Raw genomic sequence first — 14,783 nt, forward strand, 5'->3', positions numbered from 1 at the left:
ATTTTCAATTATACAAAGTAGAGTCCCATATGTTGCCATGGGAGTTAAGCTACACAGAGGAAGAGTCTAGGCACCTTCAGGCCATCTCACAGTGTAGGGACAAATATCACACTCTTGCAACTGTCCTCTCTGGCTCTCTCCTCAGAGATACTTTTTTTTTAAAGGCAACATAATAAGTAGAATAGTAAGTGGACTTTATTTTTTTCAGATTGTCATTTTTACTTTTTAAAAAAATTTTGTTAGTACGTATTTGCAGTACATAAATGATTATACTCCTTGTGGAAAGTTGGTACATGTACATAACACAACCTAATTCTTTTTTTCATCTTTTCCCTCCCCTCCATATTTTGGTCCACTTCCCTTTTACAACAAATTTATCTCCCTGTTTTCTATTATCTTTTATTTTGCTCTTTAATTTACTGTATTTGTATTTTGGGATTCTCATATAAGAGAAATCATGCATTATTTAAACTTGTGTGATTAGTTTTACTTAACATTATTGTCTCAAGGTGCATCCATTTTCCTAAAAACATTACTCTTTTATTTTTCTTTAAAGTAGAACAGTACTCCATTGTGTACAAATACCACATTTTCTTATTCATCTACTGATGGACATATAGATCACATTCAAAATTTAGATATTATGAGTTGTGCTGCTACAAACAGGGGTATGCAGGTATCACTATAATATGAGTTCTTCGAGTCTTTTAGGAAGATGCCCTGAAGGGGAATAACTGGGTCAAATGGAATTTCTACTTTTTGTTTTTTGAAGAATCTCCATTCTGAAGGATCTAACATTAAAATGTGTGTGCTTATAATAAGAGAGAACAAAAAACATATCAGTAAATGACAAACAATATTTTGAGGACAAGGATTGAAGCACTCTGAACTTTGGACTGGCACAAAGACTCTGACTCTGCTAACACTGTAGGCTAAATCCAGGATCTCATTGGATTTCAAAGTAGACCAGCACTCAGGAAAGTCTAAAACCCACTACTCAATAATAACAAAGAACAGCAGATGTGTGGTGATACATACTTTTAATTCCAGCACTAGGGAGGCTGAAGCAGTAAGACCATCATGAGTTCAAGGTCAGCCTGGACTACATAGCAAGACCTTGTCTCAAAAAACAAAACAAGGTAACAAAAAGGTAGACCATCCATACAACTGTTAAGTCAGTCAGACTATTGGTATCAGCCAATAGGCTTGTAGTCTAAATGGAATAAAATGGAAAAGAAGGAAGTCTCCTCCTTTGGAGGAGAACCAGTCTTCACCATTGCATTGGGACATCTGTTTCCAGGCTTTCAATGCAGATTCTTCAGCCTCCAGCTCAGACTCTTCAGCCTCCCAGTTCAGATTCCAGTCTTTCAATGCAGACCCTTTGACTTCCAACAAGACTTTGCAGTGAGCTTTAGGTCTTTTACCTCTGACTGGATTATTTGACTCCCCGATGCACAGAGAGCTCTTTCTGCATTCTTTCACACCTGACTCTGCCATTGTAAGCCTACCTTGAAAATTATATACATAATACATAAGTTTGATATAACTATATTAAATATAAATATAAACATATTAAATCTGTTACTCTGGCGAGCCCTGACTGACATACTCCACAACAGGCAAATCCACAGAAAGAAAGCAGGTGTTTGTTGAGGCTGGGGAGAAGAAATAAGAGTGAATGCAAATGGGGATGAGGTCTCCTTTGGGGTGATAAAAATATTTTTATTTTTAATTTTTTCCACATTTTTTATCCATTTCAAGAAATATTTTTAGAAGGTAATGAATATACCAAACGCCACTGAAGTATAATCTAAAAAGGTGAATTTTATGGAATGTGGTATCTCAAAAAAATTTTTTTAAAAAAGTTCAACATGTGAATTGGCAAAAAGAGAAATAGTCACAACCTAGAAAAGCACAAACAGCATCAAGAGCAAGAGAGTACAGAGAAAAGGCCAATAGGAGTGTGGAGCAAAAGGCAGGGAGCAAGCCCAGAACAGAGGCTCCAAGGGGCAAGGCGGCCTCATGCCATCGTACAATTCCCAGTCCCTTCACATGGAGAGAAGGGAAGAAAGCAGAGCTCACCTTTTGAAACTTTAAGGTGTGTGAAACAAAACCCGCACCCAACAGCAGACAACAGCCAAGTAAGGTGGATGTGCGTGGACATTATTCTTCAGGGTAGCACACTGCCGCATAGTCACTGGGGACCTACCTCTGCGTGAAGATGATGTGGGACTACTAAAACTAACGAATTCTTGATGAAGCATGTGGAGGCTGCAGCGCCAGAGCGGTGAACGACTGACTTACGCTCCAAGGGATGACCTGTCCTTACAGCATGGACTTGGCCCAGCCACCCTGATCCCACACATGTTCTTGCTTACCCTTGCTTTGGCTCTTAAGAACACCTAAAATACATATGATACATTAAAACAACAGCAACAACAACAAAAACAAAAACACTGCTACTCTGCATGGTACAATATGAAAACATCTAAGGAACCACAGGAATTTCAGAGTGTCCTGGTGACCCTCTACCTGAGGCTCTCAGCTGGGCTAGACAACCTTCAGGGCGGAAACCAGCTGAAGAAGTCTGAACAGGATCACAGTGCATGATGCATGTAGCTAACAGGCTCATTAAAGAACCTCAGGAAAGCTATATCCACAAATGAAGAACAGACCTTCAAGTGGGACAAACAGGACACTAAGAGCAAGACACACGGGAAACATCAAGGCTGTAGGGACAGTGTATGGGCGAGGAAGATGAAGTAGGGGTTGGGAGAGAAGCTAAGCCATCATATAGAAAAGGGAAAGGACAGGCTGGGTCAGATCCCACAGGAGCCTGATGGGAGGGAAGAGCCAAGAAGAATGATGCCTCCAGGCACCAGGGAGGTAGGGCAAGGAGGTTGTTCAGCAGAAAATATGGCAAAAATAGAAAAGAAGCCAGGTGTGATGGTGCACACCTGGAAGTTAAGGAGGGTTCCAAGTTCAAGGCAAGCCTGAGTAACTTAGTGACTTAGCAAAACCCTATCTCAAAATAAAATGGACAGGGGATATAGCTCAGTGCAAAGGCCTTGGAGATCTCCAGTGCTGCAAAGCAAAGAAAAAACCTGCTTCAAGTGCTTCCTGCTATCAACAGAGGAAAAAAGCACAAATTTGGCAGTGCCTAGGAATGAGCATTTTGGCCTTAGAGCTGTGAATGAGGCCTGGTCTGAGTATGCACCACCTACACTGTACATGGATGAACCTCAGTAAAACTACACACAATGATGGCTGCACTGGAATTTGCCCGCTCTCCACAACAGCCTCCCAACTCTTGCTGCAACTTGCTGGCCACCTTCTCATTTGAAGAGAGCTTTTTAAGACCAGCCAAAGTAAACTCATGCTCATGGACAGACTTTCAGAAAATCATTAAATATGGTAGATACAAGAAAAGGAAAATAGAAAGACAAAGCATATAAACAGAGCCCCTCTGGAAGGCAGAAGTCTTCACTGCAAACAGACACAAATCACGATAGTCTTGGACCCCAGGGGACCTAACCAGTGAAGAGATATGCAAATAAACCATCAATCTGAGTACACAGCAACAGTGCTGACAACTGGAAAAGAACAAAATGGTGTTGGCTTGAAGTGAGCAGGAAATTTTATGCTGATGGTCATGTGGGCACCAATAGCAAACAAATCAGCATTAACAAAAGAGTCACCAATTCAACTAAGGGATGTTCCCACTGATTAGAGACTGACAAACCCAATTCCCTAGGTCGTTAGAGAAAGTCCACAGGAGGCAGGTGTGTGCCCATCCCCACCAAGTTCAGTTCCATGGGCAGATGGGGAAATGGGCATTATTAGAGTCTCCTAAAACTATGATAATGTGATGCGCACTACGATCAAGGTACAGTGACCCAAGAGCCGGGGATTTGGCTCAGTGGTCCCACAGCCTTCCTTGCAAGCGCAAAGGCCTGAGTTCAATAACAAAAACAAAACAAAAAAGACACAGTGATCCTGCAGAGAGGACACTACAGGAATGGCAAGGGAAGACAAGGAATATCAAAGGCCAACATGAAGGCACAGGCAAAAGTTGAAAGGTGGAACAATACAGTCACAGTTGATCCAGTTACCCTGGCACAGAAGATATAATATTTGGAGAGAAGAAGGATTAACAATGAGTGTAGATATCAGAAGAAGGGAGCATCTAGAATGAACCCACTATTGTGAAAATGCAGTAGTGCATAACAGGGCCAAGTAGCCTGCAACTCAGGAAGCATGGGGAAAGGCTTTTCTCCCAATATGTGCAAACAGTTGGCAATACTTTACAAAGACAAAGGCAGTACAAAAGAACATGGGCCAACTGACCCTGGAGAAACCACTGACCAGCCAAAGGTGCTCAGAGTTGAAAGCCACACTGCACCTGGATTCAAATACAGATGGTCAGAGTTGTGGTAAAGATTGCTTTCCTGGGGAAGAATGACACCAGGCTGCTCAACTGTCATTCTCAATGTGCTCCACATGAGAGAGAGGGTCCAATCTTAGGCCACCAGCGCACCTGCAACTCAATTTTCCTTCACTGCATCTCAGTGCCCTCATTCACAGGGGATCTAGAACCCACATGCATTCAGAGCCACTGAAACATAGAAAACTCAAGAGACGTATCAGTAAGATCACTAGTGCATGTATGCAAGCACCTTCCTTGCAGGTAAACTAACCAATAGGCACTGGGCATGCTGCCAGCCAAAGCACTGGAAACAAATCTCCGGCAAGCAGCTGTGAAAGGCAATGCCAGAAAACATGCTCCTGAGCAGAGGCCCAGCCTGTGGCATACTCACCATTGTCAAAGTCGATGTACTTGGTGATCTTGTGCCAGGTGCGGTAATAGAAATGCCGGACCTGCTCTTTGTTCTTCACCATGCTTGCAGGCTTGCCCTTTTTCTTGTACTTCAGAGCAATGTTGTTCTGAATTGCTTCAAAGTCTTTCCCATGCTGGAAAACAAAGTCCACAATAAAACTACAGTGGTTAAGACAAAGCGACTCTCTCTATGACAGTGGTGGTGAACCTAAGGCACTCATGCCACAACTGGCTGTTTGTTATCATTGAAAACTCTAAAAAGCTTTGCCATCAATGCACTATGATATTCACACAGTGCAGAAAGAAGGGAACAGGTGGGCTGCAGGCTATCCCTTACTGCTCTTACTTGTGCATGATCTTCAATTCTGCTGCCCTATCGTCTCAGGCTGGAATTAGGTAAAGCAGCAAAGGCACTCGGATAGAACATCACAGCCTGTGGGTACCAAAGAGACAAGGACTCTGCTACTGTTTGAATGTGTTCCCTCCAAAATTCAGGCGGTGTCAATGTGACGATATGAAGAGGAGACTCCACCCTCATGAATGGCATTAGGCCCTTATCTTCTAGACATTTTCATTAATCTTGCCCCTCTACCTTCTGACATGGGAGGCACAGGGCTCCTGCTTTCAGAAGGATGTTTAAAAAAAGAAAGACACCATTTTGGAAGCTGAACGCAGCTCTCAGCAGATATCAGCTGTATAGCATCTTGATCCTGGACTTCCTAGCTTCCAGATATGAGAAATAAATCTGTTTTTCACAAGTTGCCCCAGGTCAGGTATTTTTGATGTAACAGCACACAACAAACTAAAGCAGCCTTACAGCAGGAGAAACATAAAACTCAATGGGACAATCAGCTTACTCTCTGGAGTTCTTTAGAAACCTTGCAGGAGATACCTCCATAAGAACAGCACTGGCCTACACAGCACAATGTAATTCATGAGCTCAGGGTGCTGCCACCAAGTGTCACAAAAGAAAATAGGAAGGCATTCTGCATAACCTTTTCCTTTCTTTGATCATAAAAAGTGTATTCCACATTCAAACAAGGTTAGTCAATATGCATACTTAAGAAGAGACCCTTATAGGCTGTGATCTGATGATATTTTTGGAATGCCTCCAAAAAAAGTTGAGCACAACCTAGATTTTAAGAATGAAACCTTGGCAGAGGTAAGGGGAAAAAATGAGAATCAAGACTTGTCATGTAGAGATACAAGATCCCAACAATGAATGTAACTGTACTGTATCCCTAAAATGTACCAATAAACTCAATTAAAGCTGAGAAAAAAAAAAAAAAAAAAGAATGAAACCTAGGTCCTAGTGCTACTTCAGGACTTCCATAAGGAAAATCAACTATATGACATTCTCATCAAAACCATCTATTAAAGGGCCGGGGATTTGGCTCAGTGGTGCCACCACCTGCCTTGCAAGCGCAAGGGCCCAAATTCAATCCCAGGTACCAAAACAAAAACAAAACCGTCTATTAAGAAGTACTGGGGTGGAGGGGAGAGGGGCAGGGATTTAGCTTGCCTGGCAAGCACAAGGTCCTGAGTTCAATCCCCAGTACCGCAAAAAAAAAAAAAAAAAAAAAAAAAAAAAAAAAAAAAAGCCAGAAGAAGTACTGGAAAGGCGTCAGTGGCAATAGCACCACAGCCCCATGTCTTGGTTCCTAAGTATCACTTTTCAAACAAATAAATAAACAAAAAAAGGCTCCCTGGAGAAATGGCTGATTCTAGGGCTGGGGCAGGGAGAGCACCAGGTGTGCACAGAATACCTTAAGGTGCCAAAGATTGAGAATATGCTCAGGGAGAGACAAGAGCCAGTTACAGAGGCTCCCATACCCAAAGCTGGAACCATGTGGACCACAAAATTAACAATGACACAAACAGAAAGTGATCTGCACAATAAACTAGACACACAGCTTATATGTATATAAATAAGTAACTGATAAATACATCCATCAACATGGGAGAAGGGAGGGTACTTACATAGGATTTCTTATCAGTAGACATGGAAAAACAATAGAAAAAAGACCATCACTGGTGAATACCAATGTGATCATTATTTCAGGTAAGAAGCAGCCATGGTTGCTAAAAATTTGTTAAAGAATGTATGATGAGGGCCGGGGATTTAGCTCAGTGGTTCTGCTGCCTGCCTCAAAAGCACACATGATGAGAAGCAGGACACTTACACTCTCAAAGGTAAACAGAATGAGTTCATGGGGGATAGACATGCAGTCAATACACAAACCTCAAGGTCCAGGGTGGCATTACCAGGACTGAGAAAGATCTCATCATGCACCTCCTGGCTAGATGTACCAAGGACACATCACTGCCATGGAATTCTTGACACAAATTTAATCATGAGGAAACGTCAGACAAAGCCAAATGGAGAGACAGTCTAATAGGCAGGGTTCTTAAAAGTGTTAAAAGTCACAGAAGACAAAAGAGAAATTGAGGAAGCATTCCAGGTGGCAGAAAACTCAACTGTGGGAATCGCACCTGCTAACTCTGCAGAAGGCCTGCAGGTGAGTGATCGGAGCCCTCCATGTTCCCTTTCCTCATTCCACTTGTCACACTGTGGGTACCTTAACATTGGGGAAACAGGGTGAAGGACACATGGGAATTTTTTGGGTTTTTTTTTTTGTTGTTGTTGTTGTTGTTATACAACATTTTTTCAGTCTGACATTGTTCCAAAATGAAAAGCTAAAAAATAAAAACCCTAGAGAGATGGTTTGGAGGTTCTAGCAGAGAAGCGCAGCTACTTGTATACCCCCGCCTGAGGAAACAGTCCTCCTCTATCAGGGGTGGTCATCCTCTTAGACCCAGCATGCAGCTTCAGGAGGGACCCACGTGGAGCAGTGAGGGAGGAAGGGATACCTGCCTAGCCAACCAGATCAGCCAAATCAACCCTGGCAATCAATGGGGTGACAAACATCACAGCAAAAAAATACCCTCACATCCAAAAAATTAAAAAAACCTTTAAGAAAATTAGAACTTACTTAATGTTTCAAAAAAATAATGGAGCAGGGTAGATTCAGCTATTTGGGAGACTGGGGTAGGAAGATTCCAAGTTCCAGACATAAACCACAAAGAATCAAAGCTGGTTCTGAAACATCTCTCTTGAGTGTCCAGCTTTAGAAGCCCCCCGCTTCCTGGCTGTCTTCTGCCTTGGAGACAGATCACAGTAGAAGCAAATTGATTCCTGCCCCTGTATTCTCAAACTATGCAGCCTCTGGAGTCTGTGACACTTGAACACATGCCTTCTCAGTCATCCTTGTGTGGCCCATTGTATTTCCCCAACACAATAGTAAGCTCCTGATGGGCAAGAACTTCTCTCCATTTCTAGCATAGCTATGTTGCCCTATGATTAGTTATGAACTCAATCAAATGGTGGTGGCAAAAGGAACAAATAGGCACAGTTAAAGTAAGAGAACTGTATCCAAAGTCAAAGAGACAAAACTCACAGTATGTATATGGTAAAGAAAAAAAGTCAAGGGTACCCCTGCTGGCATTTGCAGGAGATTGGGAAGGTGCAGGCAAAAGCAGAGAAAGGAAGCCTATCACAAAGCACAGGAGTTCTCAACAAGGTAAGAAATAAGAACAAGAGGCTCACCAGGAAACTGTAAGACAGGTAACTAAGAACAGTATGATGAAAACAAATACATACAGATGGTAAGAGAGACAGATATTAAGGGAAATGAACACTTACTGGTAGACTACAGAACCACAGCTGGAACAGAAGGGCATTAAGAGACAGATGGTAAGAGCAGGTCCAGGTTCAATCCATTCACCTGTCCACCCTATTTTCTCCCAGAAAGAGGACCATGACTCATTCCTGGCCACAGAGAGGGAGTCTGGAAGACCATCACTGAAGAGAACCCTGGGGCCCAGGTTGTCCAAACAAAGGCAGGGTTGGGGCAGCATTGGCCTCTGGTGGGTCTGAGGCAGGAGAGAAGCAACAGACTGAGGCCCAGAATGAATAACTGCAGAATCTCTGCATCCAATCAGCTCTCTCTTGCTTTGAACAGTTATCCAATTTCCTCCACCCTGAGCGCTGCTCTGAGCTAGTCTCCAACACTGGGTGCATAAGTAGATCACATATGTGCCATCAATAAGACAGCAAGGAGCTTGGAATGTAGCTCAGGGCTAAAGCATGTGCTTAGCACGTAAAGGTGCTGGGTTTCATCTCCAGCACCAAAAAAAAAGGGGGAAGAGGACAGCAAAATCTTAACAAACATTACAGAAATAATACTCCTCAGAATAGACCAAAAATGAGGTCCCATTATTATCCCCATTGATCAGCTACACATAAAGGTCCCATCACAGTCCCAGCTAGCTTTAGTCAGATACATAAAACGATAGACCTAAGGTATGTGTGCTTCTTCTATCTCATGCTCAAACTACACACTGTTTGAGATACACAGTACCAACGGCAGAAGGCACAAAGTGAACAGAATAGCCAATTATTACTAGTCAAGGATTTCAGGAGATCTAACATTGAATACCTACCTGGTAGAAAAAGGAAATCAAGTACATTCCTATAATCCAAGTACTCTGAGAGAGTAAAGCAAGAGGATCATAAATTTAAGACCAGGCTGGGCAACTTAGCAAGACCCTATCTCAAAATAAATTTTAAAAAGGGCTGGGGATGTAGCTCAGTCAAAAGGCCCTGTGTTTAATTCCCCACCAATTCCCCCCCACACACACACAGGGAAAACGAGGCTAGGAGAAAGGAATGCATTAATTCACCTGAAGAAGGGCAAGAGGCGGGTGGCAAAAAGGACTCATTTCCCTACTTTTAGTTCAACCACATCTAGTACTCTATTTTTTGCATCCAGGCTGGTAGATCTCACAGAGCACACAGTCCCCCTGGGAAGAAAGAGCCACACCATAGTAGTGACGGGTTCAGGTAAGACTCTGCAGTAACTGGCTTTTAGCCAGGCCTGTAATCCCAGCACTCGAGAAACTGAGGCAGGATATCACTAAAAGCTCAAGGCCAGCCTAGGGTACAAAAAGTATTCAAGGGGGCAGGGAATTTAGCTCAGTGGTTCTGTTGTCTGCCTTGAAAGCACAAGAACCCAAGTTCAATCCCCGGTACCAAACAAACAAACCAAGTTCAAGGCCAGCCTAGACTACATAGTGAAACCCTGCCTCAAAAAAAATGAATGAATTAATGAATGAATGAAGCTTTTGACAGCAAGGCAAGAATCACAGGTCTTCTACTCCCAACAAGCAGTTTATCAGGGGCTGGGGATTTAGCTCAGTGGTTCTGCTGTCTGCCTCGCAAGCACAAAGACCCGAGTTCGATCCCTGGTACCAAAACAAAAAGTAAAAACTCCAACAAGCAGTTTATCAGAGATATAATGTGGGGATTTTCCCTACACAAAGGCAATCTTTATACTTTATTATAAAATTCTTAAAGAAAACATTTTATTTACTTGAATGGTTTTATATCACAAGCCTTGTGGGCACACTTTATTCTTTCTGAGGACGACAAATGTCAAACCACGCTAATACACCAATCCTGTCCACTTAAGATAGGCAGATCGCAGCCATCTGGTCCCAGAGGGAGCAATATCAGCCATGGGAATACAGTGAAATCAAGTCTGGTGCCTACATTTAGAAGTGTCTCCTTTCCTAATCTTTCTGTAAATGTTTCATGGTTTAAATTTCAAAGCTTCATTCCTTTATACAGATTACGTTTCCTAGGCTTACCAACACTTTCCCATCACTCCAGTGAATTGGCTATTAAAATGACAAGACTGTTGTTCTAGTGACCTCTTCCTAATCTTATGTGCCTAAGAAGTCATCTAAAATAAGGAATGTACACAAAGACGTTCGCTGTAGCATTATTCATAACAGAATCTGGTAGAAACCTCAGTAGTCCACAAAACAAGTATGGTTAATTAAGTACTGCAGGAATGGGCCTGACTTGAGGGACACTCAAGGTCTGCTACAACTACTAAACTCTGTCACAGGACCAAAATCAGCTAGGGGAGAGCACACAAGGAATTGGCATGGATGTGTTCCAATAAAACTTTGTTTATAAAAACAGGCAGTGTATATACAGGCCAGTTCATCTATATCTAAAGTAGAATATTTACAAGCATTTATAAAAAATGAACAAAGGAACTATGAAAAACCATGAAAAATGCAGGCATGGTGGCACACACCATAATTTCAGCTACCTGAAAGATTGAGGCAAAAGGATTTAAGCTCAAACCCAGTGTGGGCAACTTAGCAAGATTCTGTCTCAAAATAAAGCATAAAAAGGGTAGCTCAGAGAGAAGTCCCTAGGTTCAATCCTGGTAACACACAGATACATAAACACACACAGACACAGGGCCAGGGATTTAGCTCAGTGGTTCTGCTACCTGCCTCATAAGTGCAAGGTCCCAAGTTTAATCCCTGGTACCAAAACAAACCAAAATTAAAAAACACACCCACACAGACTATGGGCAAGACAATGGCTAAAAACTTTAGGAAAAAACTGAAAGTAGCATAAAATGCTTCAAACAGCCCTGAGGAGACATAAGGTCACAGCCTGTCAAGGGGGCCACTTCTGCCTAAGCTACCTCAGGGCTTGCAGACAGAAGCTGTTCATCTGTAAGCATGTGGCAAAGGGAGGCAAAGGTGCCCAGACAAGGTGAGCAGTGCAGAAACCAACATGAGGGGGAAACCCTCTGTTCATACTTTCTTACCTCCACAACTCACTCACCTCATACAGACCCTCAAAGAAGGTGTTCTTGTCCTCTGTGCTCCACGATTCCCACTGCCTCCGGACTTTTTTGCCTTCTTCCTTCTCAGCCCCCGAAGACCCGATGTTCCGGGAGGAAGAACGTGAGCCCCCTGCAGAGGCAACCCCAGACACGTTTCCAGACGATGTCCCACCACTGTCGGTTCCTTGAAGAGAAAGGACTATACAGTGACCTGTTCCAAAAAGCTGGTGAGGCCACACAGGACAGATGGTTAGTGAGGACAAGAGGCCACCAATCCACTGTCTGACCTTTCTTACTGAACCAGTGATGCCAGCAGGATAGCAACCAGGACCCGCGTCCAGAACAGAAAACAGAAGCTTAATTTGACCAAACAACCCTTAAATGTTTTTACAGTGAGAAAGGGGAGTCTGTGTGGTGTAGAGTGACACTGTTACATTTGACATTCTGTGCACACTGAAGGCAGAGACCTGTCCCCTCACCAAAGCTTTATGTGACACCGCAGTGTCTCTCATTCAAACAAGATTTTGGTTCAAACAGTCTTAACATCTTTTCAAGTAAATAAGTTGAACTTAAAAAGCAAGAAACCATTTATGTGTCAAATACAGCCTCCTTTCAGACATCATTGGAACTTCAGAATATGAACTTTTTTTTGGTTCTTGGGGTAGAACTCAGAACCTTGTGCTTACAAGGCAGGTGGCAGAACCAGTGAGCTTAATCCCCAGCCCCAGATATGAATTATTTAGTGCCAGAGAAATGTTTAAGAATCCTTATCTTTGACATATTTCCAGAGCCCTCACTAAGGTTTGTTTTTTTGTTTTTTTGTTTTTTTTTTTTTTACTCTGTACCTGGAATTGAACCCAGGGCCTTCATACTGAGCTACAAACCCAGTTCTCTTTTATATTTTAAATTTTGAAACAGGTTCTTCCTAATTTGCTAAATTGCCCAGGCTGGGCTCCAATTTGTGATTCTACTGCCTCAGCCTCCCAGAGTGCTGGTAACAAAGGTGAGCACCACCATGCCTGGGCTCTGGGGTCTTGAGTACTGCTAACCCTGCAAGCTCTCTAGAGCACCAGACCTGACCTCTAGCAGAGTTATCTGAAGCCACATGGAGAGAGCAGCACAATGAAATACATAGCAAGAGAGGTCTGAATGAGAGGACACACACACACACACACACACACACACACACACACACACAGGACTTTATGACCTGACCCCATCCTCCTGCCCACCTAAGTTCCCTCCTCTCAGAGGTAACAGGAACTCACAGCATACCAGTGATAAACAGTGTTCTCTTTTGATATGCTGTGGGACCATAAGATGCTGAGAAACCACCCAACTCTAAAATAACATTACAAAGATAAAAATAAAGATCACAGAAGTAAAAGTACTTTAAAATTCAAAAGCCAAACAAATGTAGATAATTACCAAAATGCTTTCCTAGTAAGACAATCATGGGCTTTTTCATCTGAGATCTATCTCCTAATCAGACAGGGATGGGTCACAGAGCTGGGGTCTCAGAAACTTCTTCCTCACCCTCCCTTTCCCTGGGTCTCCCTCCATAGTGGAGTTAAAAAAAGGAACTTTACGGATCATGAAAGATAAATGAAAAACTAATCCATATAAACTTGGAAAGCACAAGAAACTAGTAGTATAAGCACTGTGCGGAAGTACAGGGAAGGTGCAGACTCAATCTGCTTTGCACCATCTGTCCTGCCTATCAACGTGTGTGCTGTGACTTATGATGGCTCAACTTAAGATTTTTCCTATTTTTCAATCATTTTATTTGCAGTACTAGGAACCAAACCCATGGTCTTGTGCATGCCAAGTAGGCACAATACTACTGAACCAAACCCTCACCCCTCAAATTTAATGTTTTTAATAAACAGCTCTGGGCCGGGGATTTGGCTTAGTGGTGCCACCGCCTGCCTCACAAGCACAAGGTCCTGAGTTCGATCCCCAGTACCAAAAATAAATAAACAAACAATCAAACAAACAGCTTTGCAAATATTTTTTGAGATGAGGATCTCACTATGTTGCCCAGGCTGGCCTCCAACTGCTGGGCTCAAATGATCCTATTTCAAATGATCCCTGAGTGCTGGGAATAGAGGCGTGTGTCAGTCACTACACCCAGCCTGATTTTTCAACTTTATGATGGTAAAAAACTGTTCTTAAAATTTTGAATTTTGAAGTTTTTCCAGGTTGACGATACACAAAACAATCCTCCCTCATGATGCTGGGCAGCAGCACAGAGCCACAGCTTCTAGTCAGCCACAAGAATGGGAAGAGAAACAACACTCTACAGTAGACTGGGTTCCTAAACTAGTATGTCCTATAGGTTAGGTTTATTAAACACACTTTGTACATTATATTTCTAGTTTAATGATGAGCTTATTGGGACATAACCCTGTTGACAATCAAGGCGTATCCATACTTCAAAACAGAGTATTTGAAAACATCCCATCACTCAGCTAACAAAGAGTTTTCACACACACAGAAAACACTGCTTAGCTACATGGAAAAGAATTTGATGCTCTCATATGGAATTGTGTGACAGTTCAAGGACAGACTACAAAACAACTAGGTATGAAGAAAACACTGGTTTATCAGAACTGCACTGTCCAATTCTAAAATTACTAATCATAACAGGTTAAGTAAAAGTATTGATTAATTAAAATTAAAAACATAAAAAAATCCAAGTCCTGTCTCAAAATTTAAAAAAAGGGAGGAAGGGGCAGGGGTGTCATAAAGAAATCATAAACATAAATTAATAATCAAGAAACTACATATACTATCCACTTTGGCTATATTAACTTTCTTTTCTTTTCTGGTACCAGGAATCAAATTCAGGTCCTTGAGTTTGCAAGGCAGGTGGTGAAACCACTGAACTAAAGCTCCGGCCCCTAATTTTCCGTGTGTGTATGTGTGTATGATATTAATTTTCAATCTCTCTTGCTTCAGTATTCATGAAAATCAGATGCAGACCTGGCAAAGAGAGGTTTCTAAAGTAGCCTATTTCTGTTCTTTTTCTCTTGTTATCTACATTGTGTATTAGGAAATGACCTTTCTTTTTGTCATATGCTGAGCTATATAAAATTGGTTACTTATGTGTATCCCAGCGTCAAATACAAGTGTAGAGAATTACATGGTTTTCTGAAAGCTATCAATGTTAATATTTAAACAAAAAACAGCTGCTTCTTCTTCTTCTTCTTCCTCCTCCTCCTCCTCCTCCC

At 42.2% G+C, this 14,783-nt stretch overlaps 1 protein-coding gene across 4 annotated transcripts in view; it reads right to left on the bottom strand.

Annotated features, from left to right (window-relative positions):
• The window catches only part of Cramp1 (cramped chromatin regulator homolog 1), a 57,453-nt gene that overhangs the window by 29,907 nt on the left and 12,763 nt on the right, over positions 1–14,783 (bottom strand). For all 4 annotated transcript variants that reach the window (XM_010620502.2, XM_010620498.2, XM_010620500.3 and 1 more), the window contains exons 3-4: positions 11,550–11,734; positions 4,818–4,971 (exon numbers count right to left, since the gene is read on the bottom strand). In XM_010620502.2, the coding sequence (XP_010618804.1) occupies positions 4,818–4,971; positions 11,550–11,734 (339 nt within the window). The remainder of the gene's footprint in view (positions 1–4,817; positions 4,972–11,549; positions 11,735–14,783) is intronic.

The sequence above is a fragment of the Fukomys damarensis genome, unplaced genomic scaffold (genome assembly GCF_012274545.1).
Source record: "Fukomys damarensis isolate Sample0158 unplaced genomic scaffold, DMR_v1.0_HiC HiC_scaffold_34, whole genome shotgun sequence".
NCBI lineage: Eukaryota > Metazoa > Chordata > Mammalia > Rodentia > Bathyergidae > Fukomys > Fukomys damarensis.